Here is an 18,237-nt window from a genome sequence, read left to right as displayed (position 1 = left end):
CAACTCCGTGAATCATGTTTTCTCTATGAGAACATAATGAGAGACTGTTGTTAATTAACATAATTGACAAGTTGCAAAAATGTTGATGATACTGAAAGCATGAGCAAAATGTTCAGAGACGACATACATAGTCGAGGTTTTTTTTCCACAGATTTCCAAATTTGAAAAAAAGTTTAAATATCCTACAGTCTAATTATAATTAAACTGTCTTCTTTCATCTATTACAGCAAAATATCTGCTTTGTAAATCAGTTGTCATGTGTTCTCCTCTCAGAAAAAATGAGAAAACAAAAGAGAGAAATTTAGATTTTAAATTCTTTTGTTCCATGATTCCCTAGTTTTACATTATTTCCATTAAATTACTGTTTCATCATCCGTCTATGTAGCTGGAGACCTTATTTCAATACAGCAAATCAAATCTTTGAATAAAGTGATGACGTGTTGTTCTATCATCGGCAGAGCAGACGGTCACACTGAGCCTGATTGCATCCTGCTACACAACAACCCACATTAGCTTCCTGCTAAAGTCTCCTTCTTATCTAACTTACAGACATGAACACACGTCTTGTCCTGCAGCTTGTTGAACGAGCCACCAAACAAACATTCACCGCTAACGTCAGTTAGCAGGCTAGGTAGCTAATCAGCTGCTCAGCTGCAGCACATTAAACAGCATGTAAACATACGTGCAGATGTCACTTTGGACCCGTTAGATGCTGGTTTGGTCGTTGCTCAAAATCCCTGTTAAAGACACACAGTCTGTCCATGACGCGTAGCTACAGCAGTTTGTTCACTTTGTTAAACAAACATAAGCTACCAGCTGCTGTCAATCAAACACAGACACTGACACATGCCCCCCCCCCCAAGCTGCTGTCAATCAAACACAGACACCGACACACCCCTCCAGCTGCTGTCAATCAAACACAGACACCGACACATGCCCCCCCAAGCTGCTGTCAATCAAACACAGACACGACACACCCCTCCAGCTGCTGTCAATCAAACACAGACACCACCACATGCCCCCCCCAAGCTGCTGTCAATCAAACACAGACACCGACATGCCCCCCCCCCAAGCTGCTGTCAATCAAACACAGACACCGACACTCCCCCCAAGCTGTTGTCAATCAAACAAAGATACCACCACATTTCTGACTTTTCCCTAACGTTTTTCTTTTAGACCACAAGGATGATGATTAAATGTGATTTTAGTTGGACTTTAAAAAGTGTTTCCTGTTGTCTGATGACGTCATGAATCATTTGACTTAAACGTCACTGAAGAGCTGAAAACATCAGATCTGTGTGGAGCGATGATGAGGAGAATGTAACCTTCCTCACATCAATACATGAAACTATCAGAAACGTCATATTTCCATCATGTTTTACATCATGTGAGCTTTGACTGTTTTAATGACGTCATGACGTTTAGTCTTCTTCTTCTGCAACAGTTTAATGACACTGACTGGAGAATTAGCGCCACCTGCTGTTTATCTGCTGATATTCAGACAGCTGCAGTGGATGGAAACGACTACAGACTGTGGAAGGACGGTAAACAGAGAGAGAGAGAATGAATGGAGAGAAGTTTGATGGACAGATGATAAATTGTGAATCAGAAGAAAAACTGCTGGAGGGAAGAGAGCAGAATATTCTGTCACATAGACGGGTCACCTTCCCTCAGGCACACACACACACACACACACACACACACACACACACACACACACACACACACACACATGTACATGCATGTCAGTCACATGTGTGTCCTCGTGTACCCAACATGTTTGTAAACTGATGTCTCCATATATGGATCATATATGTCACTATAAAGGACAAACTTACATGATAATGATCATAAATCAGTGTGTGTAAATATATCCGATCAATAGATAAATGTGTTTACACTTTGTGTCAGTGTATATCTGAATTACATATTTAAATCATTATATCTTTAAATATATATTTTAATGTGTAGAATGATCATTTACAGTGACTTTGGTCAAGGATATACCTGCAAATATATTAAATTAAGTTTGTATTTAGTTGTAATATATACATTATGAATAAAAATACTGATATAATATTGGACAAAAGTATATTTTTTTGTCCACATATGTTTAAATCATTTTAATTGCAGATATGTCCTTATAATAAAGATACCTTACAGTGTGGAAATACAGTATATTATAAATTCATATGTGCACATGCTCAGTAGTACGTATGTGTACGTCCATGTATGACTCATACAATGATGTTGGGTCACCAGTTACATTTATATGTATGACATACACTATATGCACATATTCATTTAATGTTTAATTTAATATTTTTAGGTTTACTTATAATTTTTAATACATTTTATTTCAAATTATTTTATATTTGACTAATTTACTAATTAATTCCAATCACTTCTACTCTGCTGTAACTTTAATAATTAGTGACTGAGAACTGTTAAACAGCAGAGTTGTGAGTATGAAATGAGACTAATGTTGTAGTGATGTGGACGTGAAAATTATACTGAATTTAATAAAACAAGAAGTAAACATGGAGGAAATGTTGAGTTTGTATCAACTGCAAATTAAAACTGTAGCAGATCAGAAAACAGACAAAACTCCACAGTCTGGATCACTTTCAATCATCAAACTACTGATTTCTGTCACTGAGATCAGAAGAAAAACATCATTTAATAAGTAAATAAAACACGAACAGCTGGAAGAAATACTCAGATCCTTTACTGCAGTAACAGTACTGATACAGCAAAGTAAAAATACTCCATTACAAGTAAAAGTCCTGCATGAAAAATCCTCCTACAGTAAAAGTACATAAGTATTATGAGCTTGATGCAGTTAAAGTATTGCAGTAAAAGTACATAGGTATTATGAGCTTGATGTAGTTAAAGTATTGCAGTAAAAGTACATAAGTATTATGAGCTTGATGTAGTTAAAGTATTGCAGTAAAAGTACATAAGTATTATGAGCTTGATGTAGTTAAAGTATTGCAGTAAAAGTACATAAGTATTATGAGCTTGATGTAGTTAAAGTATTGCAGTAAAAGTACATAAGTATTATGAGCTTGATGTAGTTAAAGTATTGCAGTAAAAGTACATAAGTATTATGAGCTTGATGTAGTTAAAGTATTGCAGTAAAAGTACATAAGTATTATGAGCTTGATGTAGTTAAAGTATTGCAGTAAAAGTACATAAGTATTATGAGCTTGATGTAGTTAAAGTATTGCAGTAAAAGTACATAAGTATTATGAGCTTGATGTAGTTAAAGTATTGCAGTAAAAGTAGTGGTTTGGTCCCTCTGACTGATATATTATTATATATGACATCATTAGATTATTAATAGTGAAGCATCAGTGTTAGAGCAGCATGTTACTGTTGTAGCTGCTGGAGGTGGAGCTAGTTTACACTACTTTATATACAGTTAGCTAGTTTAGTCCAGTGGTTCCCAACCTAGGGGTCGGGCCCCTCCAAAGGGTCAGCAGATAAATCTGAGGGGTGGTGAGATGATTAATGGGAGAGGAAAGAAGAAAAAACAAAGTTCTGATACACAAATCTGTTTTCAGTTTTTGGACTTTTTCTCTAATCTTTGATTTTTGCTGAAATATTGGATCATTTGAACATTTATTGAAATGAAAGCATGTGAGAAGTTTAGAGGGAAAAATCACTATTTGGTGGAGCTGTTAACAACTCATAGACATGTGAAATGTGACCCCGACTACACACTGCTTTTTGTAAGACGTCAAAAGACAAAAAGGTTGGAAACCACTGGTTTCATCTTTAACAATGTGTTGTATTTTAAAAGCTTGTTATATTATCCATTTTGTCAAATCTTCATCTGAAAACTAACTAAAGCTGTCAAATAAATGTAGTGGAGTAGAAAGTACAATATTTCCCTCTGAAATGTAGAAAGTAGCATCACATGGAATACTCAAGTAAAGTACAAGTACCTCAACACTGTACTTCCTGCTAGCATCGAGCTAACAGAGATCAGCGTTGTCTTTAGCAGATTGGAGTAAAATAAGCTGCGGGAGATTTCATTAAGGATTCAGGTCTCTGTCTTGAACCTTTACAGGAACTGAAGGATTTGTCAGAAGTGCTTCAGTGAAGAAAATCCGCCTCTGCGACTCTGAATCGGATCAAAAGGCAGGATGATACTCGTTGGCAGCGAAGAGAAACCTCGTCTGACTTACTGAATAGTTTATATGAGACCGTTAAAAGAAAGTATGTTTGAAAGAAAAGCTGCAGCAGAGGAACCCCTGAGAGGCCGGCAGCAGCTGCACAGTTCAAAAGTTCAGATTCACCTTCAGGTTTGTGGAATATGTGAATTTGCCTGCAGCAGAAACACTGAGAGGAGACACAGAGTTTAGACAAATCAGCCGGAAGAAGTAAACAAGCCTCCATCACTGGAAACCAGCAGCAGTTATAAAATAAAGATTATAATCTACAAACTAAATGTTCCAGACCAATCAGGAGCCGCGATCTGCCTACAGGACGCCAATGAGTGATGAGTCTCAGATTTTTATTCAACGCTTTGTTGAAACTAGAACTGAAACAGTTTATTTTATTAATAAATTAATAAATTAAAGTTAATTTTTCAAGTAAAAACGACACATTTTCACTAGTTTCATCTTTTCAGTTTTGAGGATTTGCTGCTTTAGTCTGATGTGATAATAAACTGAATGTTTTCTGAATGTAAAAATAATCTGCAGATTCATTAAAAATGAAAAATAATCGTTAGTTGCAGGTTTAAAACTTTCAAAACACTTTTCCCAACGAGAAAACTGCAGAACAAACTCCAGCGTTCAGCTGTGAAAGCAGCCCTGAGGTTCCGCTTTTATCTGCTCAGTGTGTGTCTGACGGCCCGAGCAGAAACCATCAGGACAAGTTTTTTATTCAGAAACGCATCTGGACCGTATCCCATCATGCAGCTGAACAATAGACGCCGCTGTCAGATCAGCTTCAGATGGAGACAGAAAAGAAGACGCTCCGAGTTCTTAACAGATGCTCCAAATATAAACGTAAACATCAGTTTGTAGCTCGAAGCCAAAGACTCAGTCTGGTTTTATATAAGCGGAATAAAAGCCGGTCTGCTGACCCACCACGATGTCCTACTAATCACGGCTGCAACCATCAGCAAATATGTTCATTATTGATAAATTGTTGAGTTTTTTCAAGCAAAAGTGCAGAAAATTCACCTCATTAAATGTGACAATCTGCTGCTTTTCTTGATCTCATGTGATAGTAAACTGAACATCAGACAAAACAAGACATTTAAAGATGTTGAGCTTCAGGAAATTGTGTTTTTTAACCATTTCCTGACATTTTATAGACCAAAGAATTAATTGATTAATTGATAATGAAAATAATCGTTAGCTGCAGCCCCACTTCTAATTGGTTTGAAGCTTTAATTATAATAATATAATAATCTGAGCTCAGTTTAGATCCATGTAACGCTTATCCAGTCTTCCATTTTAAAAAATCTGTTCCAAAATATGACAAAGTTAATACATTTAATATGTTTTCTGAATTTGTCTGACTGTCAAACCATCGTATAGATTTATAAATAAACTCTAGTTGTCTATTTTCCAATATTCCAGTTTTCAAAGCAACAATCAAAGACAACATTTAAAACCTTTACGGTACATTAATCTGAAAATATGGATTGCAAGAAAGTTGTACTTTGTGGAGGAAGAACAGGACATGTGACTAAAAGCTTTGAAAACAAATAAATAAGTGTACGTTGTGATGATTTTTGTTAATTTGTTATTTCCATGATGAAGAAAACACATTTTTGTCAATATTCTATTATTGCGTGTGCTATGACTTTACACCACTTACACTAATACACCTGCTGTCAGAAACACCCACTAGAGCACCACATGTGGATTCATCCGCCGCTGAAAATAGTCCCCAACAAACACACTATTTCCTCCTGTTTGTTAAAAACTAACCAAACCAGCTGATTTGGAGAATTACTGAGACTTTTTTAAACATGAAACTACATATTTATGAACTGTTTCTTCAATAGGAACAATAGGAAGAGCAGAGCTGAGCTGAGCTGGTCGGGACCTCGCACTCTGGCCCGTCGGGATCAGATCATTTTGCTTCTTGAGAAATCTCCTCATAAATCCCATGACTTTGGCCAAATCTTACATTAAAAATCATATTTTAGTAGGAAATTTCGTGGCGAATCCATTGATACAGGTTTGAAAGTGGTCAGACTTATAGTTTAGACGTCAGAAGCCTCTGTTTGACACAAAGTTCATGCCCATAGATTGCCTCCCCATTGTTTACATTGTAAGGGTGATGTGGCACTGCAACTTTCAGGGCTTATAAAATCCAAACCGTTCAAGTTATTACAAAGTTTTTAACATTTTTTTTTCAGCACAGTGTCATAAGTCATCTATTAAAGTTTGAAGCTGATACCATAAACGTCCTCGGAGCATTTGTTTGGGGGCTAAAATTGGGGCAAAGTCTTATTTTGAAAGGCTAATTGCAGACTTCCTGTTGGATTTAGGTCAGGGGTGTCAGCGTATGATTTGTAGGTCTTGATGAGATGAATAATTGAGTTTTGGTTTGATCTCTCTACGACATTCCTACGGGCCGTGACGGCCATTTTAGTTACATAGGTGGCGCTAGAGAGCACATTTTGAGGGCACTTAAGGGGTTAATTTTTACATTTTATCAAATTTTTCACCAGACCTGATATGGGTGCCAAATTTGGTGAGTTTTTGAGCATGTTTATGGGGTCAAATTTAGGGTTTAAGTGGCGTAATAATAAAGAAAGAAAGAAGAAACAAACAAACAAACAAACAAACAAACACATGAAAAACAATAGTTTTACAGGAGTCCTCTGCCTTTTGGGCTCGGTCCCTAATTAAAAAACTTCCCAATCAACCAATGAAATGAGTCTTTGGTTCTGAGTGATGTGTTTGGACTCCAGTAAACCTGCTTACAGCTCTAGTTTAAAAGTAAAAGTACACATTTATGAGGTGTTTTAAAGCGTTCCAGTAGGAACCGATGAGCTTCATTATGTAACATTCCTGTTATTAAGGGTTGGTGGAACATTACGTCTGTGTTGTTACTCACCGAGCTCTCAGAGCGCTGACGGTTGACTTATCAATCCTGCAGGGAGACACAGAGACACGTCGTTAAAACACATTGTACTCAACGCTCCGCTAACAGGAAGCATTAAGACATTACTGAGGTGTGGAGGACATTTACATCTGCATACTCTATTAACCTTAGTGACCGCGTATGTGTGTGTGTGTGTGTGTGTGTGTGTGTGTGTGTGTGTGTGTGTGTGCTCTCTGAGGTTCACAGTAATAAAAAGTCTATTTATTAAAGTGCTGCAGCGTTATAAATCACATGTCTCCATCACACACGTCTCTGAGCTGAAGGATAAAAGCAGCTGTAAAACATTTCAACAGAATAAATCATCAAAACATATCAAATAAATATTAAAATGTCAAACCGGCTGCAACTAAAAGCTTTTTTCTTTTTGTTTTTTGTAACTTAAGTGTTTATTAATTTTTGAAAGACAGCAAAACCGACTACAGTGTTAACAGCAGCATTAACAGTATCACACATTCACAAAATGATAATAACAATTAATATAAATAAATATATATTGAACAATAAATACTAACGATAATAACAGAATAATAATAGAGCAATAAATTATATCATTAAATAAGAAATTAATAAGAACACTGCCTTCTGATAACTAACATTATTATAATTATTATTATTGATAACAGCAGTTAAACAGTCAGTCGATAAAATGAAAATAGTGAAAAATGTTTATCATAATTTCTCTGAGCTTTTTTTGTTTGAGCAACAGTCCAAAATCCAAAATGATTCAGTGTACTTTGATATAAAACAGCAAATATTCACGTGAAAAACTGCAACAAGTGAAATATTTTTAGTTTTGCTTTAAAAAAAAATGCCTGAAACAGTTAATAATGTTTAAAAAGAGTTTCCACTAATTGATTAATCGACTTTAATTTCCTTCATTAGTCAAGTATCTGCACCCGTCTCTTTCTCCGATTTACTATTCAAAACTCGTCTTTAACGTCAGTGTAATTCTGTGTGTTAACACACACACACACACACACACACACACACACACACACACACACACACACACACACACACAGCTCTGCTAAAGTAAACAGTGTGAAGGCTGGAGTCCAACTTTAACTGACAAAATGTTCAACTATGAAAAAAGTAAATATTTCATAATTTTAAAACTTTTTTTTCACATTTATTTACTTATATTTTATTATATTTTCTAAATTAAATTACATTTCTAAAGTAAATTCTGCTTATATGAAATTCAAAGTTTGATCTTTGAAGAGATGAATGTTATGTTTTATCTAAAACTGTCACATTACTAAAGAATTTCAGACCTTAAAAACAGCTGTAGTTTCTATGCTGATGACTCACTCGTCTCTTCCAGTCGCTTCACTGATAATAACGATCAATACAACCATGTAGAAACTCTGTTACAGCCTCATAACAGCTGTTGGCTCTAAATTAGTTTTATATGTATTTATATTTATATAGTGAATATTCTACAGATAATCTGATCAGCTTCCTCCATGGATGTCCATCACCACTTTTACATCCTGACTAAAAACACTTTCTATCATTTCAACCAAACTGCTTTAATTAGGGACCGAGCCCAAAAGGCCTGAGGGCGAGGACCCTGTTGTTTTTTGTGTTTCTTTCTTTCTTTCTTTCTTTCTTTCTTTCTTTCTTATTATTACGCCACTTCAGACCTAAATTTGACCCCCTAAACATGCTCAAAAACTCACCAAATTTGGCACGCACATCAGCTCTGGTGAAAAATTTGATAAAATGTAAAAATGAACCCCTAGAAAACACATGTAAATTCAAGATTTGTAGGTCAAAGTCTCGTGACTCATTTAAAGTTCAAATGAAGTTTGTATCTAAAACTATGTGGAAGCAGTAAATGTTCAAAAAGGTGTGGGTTCACTCACACTCTCCATTCAAATATATGAGTATTTTTCTGTGTCCAGCTGCAGTTACGTATTGTCTCTACACACCTGACAGTACACATGTCAATCAAACTTTCAAAATAAAAGCACACTACACTTGTAAGAAATATCCCTCATTTTTAAAAAGCGAAATGATCCCGATGGGCCAGAGTGCGAGGTCCCGACCAACGCTGATTGCAGCTTTAATTTCTACAGTTTTTCTTACAAACTATAACTGGTCCCATTAACTAAACCATCCAAACCATGAAGTCATCCACCAGCAGATCCATTTCCTAAAACTATAAACACTGTTCTCCTGTTTTCACTCGTGTGCTCGTTTAGACGGTGATGGCGTTCAAGATCATTAACTCAGGTCATCACAGCTGGAACCCAATTAACACACCATTGTTCACCCGCCAATCAGAAGCTCAGGATAGATAACAGGGGTCAGAGGTCAGAGGTCAGTTCACCCACAAACACCTGAGGCAGAATGAATGTGATTCTTTCTTTATGTACAAACTGTTTGTTTTTCATTGGTTTAAATTGGTAAATACATGGAAATGATTTTACTGTATTCTATGTTCTTTATCTGTTTCATATTTTTACAGTAAATTTACTTTTTCACTCAATTTCAGTTTATTTTTCAGTTTATTTTTCAGTTTATTTTTATTTTTTTAACTCAAATGAGCAAAAATCCTCCTCTGACATTTTAATGGTTATGATATAATAGAGGAAAATTATTGTTAATGTAATTATTAAATGTTTCAGCTCTAGATTGAAGCCTCTGTCTCAGTAAAGGAACAGAAACACTAATCTCATTTATATATCAAACCCTGATAATTACATAAAAGCGATGAGAATCTTTCACTGGAATTGTCTCTTTATAATCTTTTCTTTTCCTGCGTCTCAGTGCTGCTTTATTCCTGTTTATCATCTGGTTTATTACTGGATATTAAAGTTTTACAGTTTATTTATTGTTAAAATACAGAAATATTTTGGGTTTTATTTTGTAAATACTCCAAATATAAAACAGAAACCCTCAAACTAGCAGACGGATGTACGAAAGGTTGAATATTTAACTCAACTGTGAACATTAACACTCGAGTTTGACTTCAGGGTTTAAACAGAAGAGAGGAGGAAGGAAGGAAGGAAACAGGAGAGGAGACGAGAGGAGAGAAGAAGAGACGATGAGATAAGAGGAAACAAGAGAGGAGAAGAATGGACAGAAGAGATAAAAGGAAAGGAGGGAAGAGGAGTGAAGACGAGACGGGAGAAAGAAAGAGAGGAGAAAGAAAGAGAGAGAAAAGGAAATGAAGGAAGAGAAGAAACAGGAGAGGGGAAACATGAAGAGAAGAGGAAAGGAAAAGAAGGAGGAAACAGATGAGGAAAAAGGTGGAAAGGAAAGAAAGAAGGAGAGAAAACAGAGGAGGAGAACAGAAGGAAAAGGAGGAGGAGATAATAGGAAAGAATGGAAGAGAGGAAAGGAAAAGAAGAAGGAGAGGAAACAGGAGACAAGAGGAGAGGAGGAGAAAAACAAGGAGGAAACAGAAAGAAAAGAGAGGAGGAGGAGAGAGGAGGAGAGAGGAAGAGGGAGGAGGAGGAGAGAGGAGGAGAGGAGGAGAGGAGGAGAGAGGGAGTAATGTAAAGATGGAAAGTGAGACAGAGCGAACGACCTTAACGTTAAAAGCCTGTATGTATGATGACTCTGTGAAAACTCAACTCCCACAGGTCATAAATAACTCATATCTGCTGCTAAGTTTGCTCTCACACACACACACACACACACACACACACACACACACACACACACACACACACACACTCACACACACACACACACACACACACACACACACACACACACACACTCACACACACACTCACACACACACACACACACACACACACGCCCTTTCCGTGTGTGTTGACTAAAGAAGATTCTCCCAGAAACCACGAGATGACTCTGACTGTTTCAGAGCTGCTTCTAATGTTAGATTTATGCCTTTACTGTGTTTTTTTTATCGTGTCTTTTATTCGACATCGTGTCGTGTGAAACGTCTTTAAATATCTTGAAAAATGGAAAAACCCTAAACGGAGACTGTTTGAACAAGTTCCCCAAAATAACATCCGTTTATGTTGCAGTGACGTCGGAGTAATTCTGTCAGGAGCAAATTATAAATAATGTTATTACAGAGCAGAAGTAGGGAGGAGGTTAACCATGTGATTATTATTGTACCCATGACAACAAAGGTCCTTTAACCTGCACATTTCCAGCTCTATATTTATATTCTGGGGCTCTACTGGAATATCTTTACTGGTTTCCAGTTAAAAACTCCTTATTTATCTTCTACTGGTCCTTTATGCAGCCCCTCAGTTCAGCCTCTGTCTGAAACAGGCCGTTTTAGCTCCTGTCTCTTTAAGGCCCCGCCTCCTGATGAGCCCACTCTGTTCTGATTGGTCAGCTTTCAGGAAGCTTCCTCCGGCTCCGGAGGCTACGTAAACAAACTATAGTAACAGGATTTCACTTCTTTTTCTCCTTCTTTACTCCAAATGTCAACTCCTCAAATCCATCCGTACGTGTTGGAGCTGAACAACACATGGAAACACCTTAGCAACCACCTTAGCAACCACCTTAGCAACCACCTTAGCAAGCAAGGCTACAGAACAGACGGCCAGTCATGAGCATGTGCGATGAGCTGACGTCAGCTCGTCAGCAAGGTAGAAAAAAACGTTGCAAACGAAGTGTTCAGAGCAGGTTGAAGCCCTGAGTTTTGACTTGCAGGCAACGTTTCTACATACGTCAAGTTTGAGAACTTTGACCTTGTTTAACATCCGACATCAGAACAGGATATAAAAGCAGAAAATGTCTCCCTGAACTTGAAGGTGAACTACAGTGATTTTCCACCTCAGTGTGTGTTTCCAGGTGTTCTCTGTGTAACAAGTAGTATAAAGCCTGTTAATGATGTCACTGATGATGTCACCTGAGTCGGCGTCAGTTGGGGCTGAAGACTTCAAGTTTGAAAAGTAAAAAAAAAAAAATCTGGAGGTGTGGAGTTAGAAAGAAGCTCTGTAGCTGGAGGCTAGCAGCTCCAGGCTACATTAGCTGCTACTAGCATAACACATTCCAATCTCCAGTTGCATTGTGGGTAATGTAGGCACCAAGATTCTATTTCTGATTCTGCTGCATCGATCTTCACCCTATTTTTTTTTAAAACTGTCCATCAGGAGTCCGCTGGTGTTGAAGGAATACTGTAATATTACATCTGTGCTTTAATCTTTTAACAAAGTACTTATTTTAACACAAACTATGATCTTTCCCTAAACCTAACCAGACGTTAAACCTGCATTAACTGATGTTTTGTCCTCTAGTTTTCATCAGAAACAAGTCATGAACACACTTCTGACTCATCATCATCAGTTTTAAGTTGATATGTTGAACATGTTAGCAAACAGTTGCTTATTTCAACATCCAGCAGCTATGGAGCAACATTATCGTCACATTGATAACGTCAATAATTACTTGTGGTGTTCCTCAGGGTTCTGTTCTTGATCCTTTATAGTTTTAATCTGGTTCAAGCGACTTGACATGATGTTTTTTGTTCACTTGTTTTCAGCAGAATAGTCTGTAAAAAGCATTTTTGTTATATTATCAGCTTATAAATTAGTTGTGGCTAACTTGTTAGCAAACAGTTGTTTATTTCAACATCCAGCAGTTATGGAGCAACATTATCATTCATGTGGAGTCGTGTTTCTGTCCACCTGGTGAATGTGAGTCCAATATTCACTCTCTTTTAGCTTCTGTTTTTACTCTCTACCAACTCCTGAGGGAAATATCTGGCTCTTTAGCTGCTAAATGCTCCACTATGTTCACCAGCTAGTCTACAGCTAACTGTGAGCAGGTAGTGTACAGCGACTTTTTACAGCTTTTTCTCTCTGAAAACGACGCTATGAGACGCTGAGAGTGAACCAGAACAGTAAAAGTTGCAGCCGGACAGATAAACAATGAGCTGAAACTCACTATAAAGCTCCGTAAAGCCGAGAGGAGCTGCAGAGTCACTGTAGGTTCATCACTACGAGCCACGACCAACACGTTACTACACAGATCAGACTGAGGAGTAACAGAAATATAAGTTATGACGCTTTAACAGCATCGTCACATCATATAATATATTTATTTTTCAACGGTTTTGGAGACACAGACAAATGATGTTGTCCTGTATCGGATCATAAAATTCCCTTTGGCACATTTTTAACATTCACATGAATAAATGAAATAACCACATTAACATGAGCAACAATATCAGCAGAACGTTAGTAGAACGTTAGTAGAACGTTAGTGAAGGCAGGAGTGCTGACACAACGTTTCCTGTTCTATTTTAATCCAACAACAGATCGTAGAATCAGAACGAGCAGCTGAGGGAGGAACGGTGGAGGTGAGCGGATGGGTGGAGCGTTCGGTGTTTAATATAAACTAGTCCTGCAGTTGCCCTGAAGCCGCTCCTGCATTATTAAATACTGCAACTCTATTAGTCGGCTCGGTCTAAACACTGGGAGGGAGGAGAGATGACAAGGAAGCTGCTCGAGGTGAACTGGGAGGGACAAAAAAAAATCTGTATTAATACTGTTATGATGGAGGAGAAAGAGAGGAAGAGGAGAATAAGGAGGTTTGGAAGGAAATAGAGAGGTATAGAAGTAATTAAGGGTGTATGGAAGGAAAGAAGGATTTATGGAAGGAAAGAAGGATATGTAAAAGGGAAAGAAGGAAGTATGGAAGGAAATAAGGAGGTATAGAAGTGAATAAGGAGGTATAGAAGTGAATAAGGAGGTATGTGAAGGAAATAAGGAGGTATGGAAGTGAATAAGGAGGTATGGAAGGAAATAAGGAGGTATGGAAGGAAATAAGGAGGTATGGAAGGAAATAAGGAGGTCTGTGAAGGAAATAAGGAGTTATGGAAGGAAATAAGGAGGTATATGAAGGAAAGAAGGAGGTATAGAAGTGAATAAGGAGGTATAGAAGGAAATAAGGAGGTATGGAAGGAAATAAGGAGGTATATGAAGGAAAGAAGGAGGTATAGAAGTGAATAAGGAGGTATAGAAGTGAATAAGGAGGTTTGTGAAGGAAAGAAGGGTGGCAGGAGAAGCGAGCAGGTGGAGGCAAAAAGATTAGAAAAAGAAAACAGAGAGTGAATGATTGAAAAGGAGGCTTGTGTAAGAGTTTCCACACACACACACACACACACACACACACACACACTCTCAGAGTTGTGTATTCTGGTCACAGGGAGTTTTGACAGGCCGACTGCAGACTGAGATTTACTGAGGCGAGAACGATGAGAGAGAGCAGCTACTGTGGACTCCTTTTGTTCTTTATTATTCACAAACCAGAGTCTGAAAATATCCACAAATATGTCAAAGATCTGAAACATCAGCGGTAAACTTCATGTTTAGTGTGTCAGTCACGCAGAAGCTTCCTTCTGCAGCCGCCATTTTGAACATTTCAACAACCACAAACAGAAATGAGAGAAATGAGAAAGATGAAAGTATTTTAAAACGACAAAAGTGACAAATTATTGTGACGTGTCGATATTTAGCATCAGTGTCTGTGTTTAGCATCATGCAGGAAGTTTTATGACATAGTTTTCAATTTGTTTATCTATTTGATTCTATTATTATTTTATTATTTATTTATACATTTCTATTTCTAATCTAAATTTCTTTTTTCCATATTATTATACCAAATATTAATGTACTGCTTCAATTATTATTATTTATGTTCATGTTAACTCACATGCACACAAAATAAACATGTATGTTTATTTATTCATCTATTTTTTGTTCTTTTTATTGCAAACTTTGGCTAAAGTTTTAAAATAATACGTTTTTTAAAGGGAAAATCAGCTGAATGTTAATTATTACATAACTGAAGGTCTATATGTATATACGGTATATATAGATAGATAGATGCTAGCACGGCTGTAGACTTAGTCTGAATTTAACAGATATAACATGTTGATCAGTGATCTTTACAGGTTTGAACAGATGCTGGCCAGCTGTTTCCTCTTGCTTCCAGTCTTTATGCTAAGCTAGGCTAACTACCAAGTAGCTTTACCACCATAACAGACAGACGGAGTGGAATCATGGACGGATGCTCTATGCGCCCGTAGAGCTACAGGGCTGAGACGGATAACTTCCTGTCCTCCAGGTTGTGTATCCACTGACTTACAGATGCTGCGTCTCAAATCGCTTCACTTCTGTACTTACACTTCACATTTTGAGTGCATGAGTGCGTTCACACTGAGAAGTATGGAAACTGCACTCAAAACGGTCAAAAAGTTGAGTGTGGAACTATGGACACTTCTCGCCCTCAATGGTCGCCATCTTGGCTACGTAGCGGAAGGGGAGGGACCACTTTTCAAACTGGAAATGGCGGCTGGGTACGTTGTAACTACGGTGAACATCGCCGCATTATAAACATGTAAGTTATACATGTGTTTTTTATCACTAAGCACCACTATACTGTTGTTGGATATAAGCCATCAGTATGTTTATTTGGGTTAATTTAGCAGTCTGTAATGATTTGGTAGCGCGAATGCTAACGCTAGCTAATGCTAATTTGCGATCGTCGTTTCCGGTAAGTGCACAACGGCCGTGTTTGATTTGAGGCTCGCGCCCTACGCCAGTAAGTACACAGTGTGCTAACAGAATGTGATTTGAGACACAGCTGGGAAAAAGCTTTTTGGTGGCAACAGCATCACATGACGTTATAATTACAGTTTGTTATATGGAGGTTTGAGTTGAATCCATCTGCTCAGCTAACGCTCAGTAAGACAGTGAATTAATGTCAAACTGCTCCTTTAACAGCTAAACGCTAGTAGAGAACGATTAAACATCTCTGCACATATAATTCACTCTGTTAACTGTTTTCACGTATATGACAGACAGACAGCCAATCAGACACCAGGACCTCTTGTATGATAACAGAAAGTTGTTTATTAACTGCAGCAGAAAAAACAGGTTTTTGTTCAGCGTCAGTCGACTGGAAACAGAAACACAGACGACGGATCAACCAAACCTCGTTCAAAAAAAAGTCAAATTTTAACTTCAACCACGTTAATTTTTCTTCTCATCTTGAGACACAACAGGAAAGAAAAACTGAAAAACTCATTTTAATCATTTTAATACTTTGTTCATTCTGCTCAATGTCCTCAATTCATCAGTTTATTTAGTTTCTTTCTTACTTTACATGTTTATGTGTTTGTATGGTGTGTGTGTTTATTTAGCCAATCAATCAATCAATTCTGCCCATTTTAGACAGAACAAGACATTTGAAGCATCATGTTAGACTTAAACAATCAGTTGCAGATGAATCAAAGCGTTTTAATGACCTCAGAACGAACTTTTTAACATTTTTAAGCTCCACGACCGATCAGATGAATCATCAGGACACGTCGTGGCTGCAAAGAGACGCAACTGAAGGTAAATTACTCTCAAAATCATAAATACTGTTCGTTCAATGCAACAAAAGCGTGTTTACGCAGTTTAAAAAATAATATTGAAATAAATTGAAGGAGTATCGGGGCAATAAAATTGACAGGAAATACATTTTTATTGCTAAAAACGTGTCTGTGCAGAAGTTCTAAATGCATCATTAAGAAGGATAAATAATCAGGATGTTGCTTGTTCAACATTATAACATATAAACTGTGACTGTCAGAGGAGCAGCTGAAGATCAATAATGTTTAAAATCATAACTAGTGTTTACATGAAGGTTTAATATGTTGAGCTGTGATGGTTCATGATTCATACATTCATACATTTCTCTGTGTTTATCTCATTGAGGATGTGACCAGGACTTCCTGATGCATATTTAAACATGAAATTTAATTTTAAATCGTTTTTTGTGGGGGGGGACGAAGGGGGGGGGGAGAGCTGCTGCGACCGTGATGTCACAGTGATGTCACTTCTGTTTCAGCTCTGACTGGAAATGAACTCAAAGACCCTCCGAAAGTCTGAGTGTGTGAGAAGTGATGAGATCATGTGGCCATTTATCAAAGGATGCAAATCACACACACACACACAAACACAAACACACACAAACACACACACACACACACTTACCATCCAAAGCCTCCAAACGACACGCTCCTCTTCCTCCTCAGCATGGTCTCTCGCTCCTCTTTGTCCTCCTTTTCTTCTTATTGTGTCTGGATTTCTCTCTCTGGTCTCTCTCCTCCCTCTCCTTCCTCTCCCTCTCCCTCCCTCTCTCTCTCTCTTTCCTCTCCCTCCCTCTCCCTCTCTTTCCCCCCTCTCTCTCTCTCTCTCTCTCTCTCTCTATCTCCTCATCCCTCCACCTATAAATACTCTCATCTCAGACTCGCTCTCGCTGCCTCTCTGTATCCTCCCGCTGTGTCTCCTCCTGCCGTTAATGTTTCTCTCACTTCAATCCACTGCACACAGCCAGCAGAGAGAGAGAGAGAGAGAGAGAGAGAAAGAGAGAGAGAGAGAGAGTATAAGTGGAGGTATACATGCTGTCTCTCTTGCTCTCTCTCTCTCTCTCTCTCCACCCTGACGAAGCAGAAAACCCAGCAGAGATGCTGTCAGTCAGAAAACTTATCATACATAATAAATGGAGATAAATGGACGTCAGATTACTGAATGTTCTGTTACACAACGACGCTCCTGCAGCCTGAAACTCACACACAAATATTTAGATATGAATATTTATCCTACACATGTCAGCAGGCTGGCAGCAGGCGGGGTTAAAGGAAAGATTCACAGTTTTTTTTTTAAAGTCTGGGACATGGAGGTCATTTGGAGACTTTTTAATGACCTGAGAAAGAGAAGAGTTTATATTCTACAACTAAAACTGCATCTGATGCTTTTAAAGGTTGGTTTTTTTTTCTGAGTCAATTTTCTCAGACTCAAATGTTTTTAGGCCAAAAAAAACTATTGAAATAAAGTGAATCTTCTTCCTGAAATAGTGGAGATAAATGTGAGTTCAGATGTTCTAGTTGGATACGTTCAGCTGCATTTATAAAAATATAAAATTGACTTTAAATTAAATAGATTTTGTAAAGGAAGTTAATATTTGACCGTTTCTGTGCCAACAAACAGAAAGCAACAGGATCTTTTTTTCTCTTCAGTGATTTAAATAACAAAGATCACTGAATTAAAGAGACATTTAAATAAAGACACAACAAATGACTGTGTGTGTGTGTGTGTGTGTGTGTGT

At 37.6% G+C, this 18,237-nt stretch overlaps 1 protein-coding gene across 1 annotated transcript in view; it reads right to left on the bottom strand.

Annotated features, from left to right (window-relative positions):
• Positions 1–17,268, bottom strand: part of LOC137196163 (rap1 GTPase-activating protein 2-like) — a 53,389-nt gene extending 36,121 nt beyond the window's left edge. Inside the window, exons 1-2 of the mRNA XM_067608994.1 lie at positions 17,124–17,268; positions 7,093–7,128 (exon numbers count right to left, since the gene is read on the bottom strand). Of these exons, the coding sequence (XP_067465095.1) occupies positions 7,093–7,128; positions 17,124–17,167 (80 nt within the window). The 5' untranslated portion in view covers positions 17,168–17,268. The remainder of the gene's footprint in view (positions 1–7,092; positions 7,129–17,123) is intronic.
• Positions 17,269–18,237: the final 969 nt, after the last annotated feature.

Source organism: Thunnus thynnus, chromosome 13, assembly GCF_963924715.1.
Source record: "Thunnus thynnus chromosome 13, fThuThy2.1, whole genome shotgun sequence".
Taxonomy (NCBI): domain Eukaryota; kingdom Metazoa; phylum Chordata; class Actinopteri; order Scombriformes; family Scombridae; genus Thunnus; species Thunnus thynnus.
Note: the sequence above shows the minus strand (reverse complement) of the source record. Positions and strands in the feature narration are given on the sequence as shown.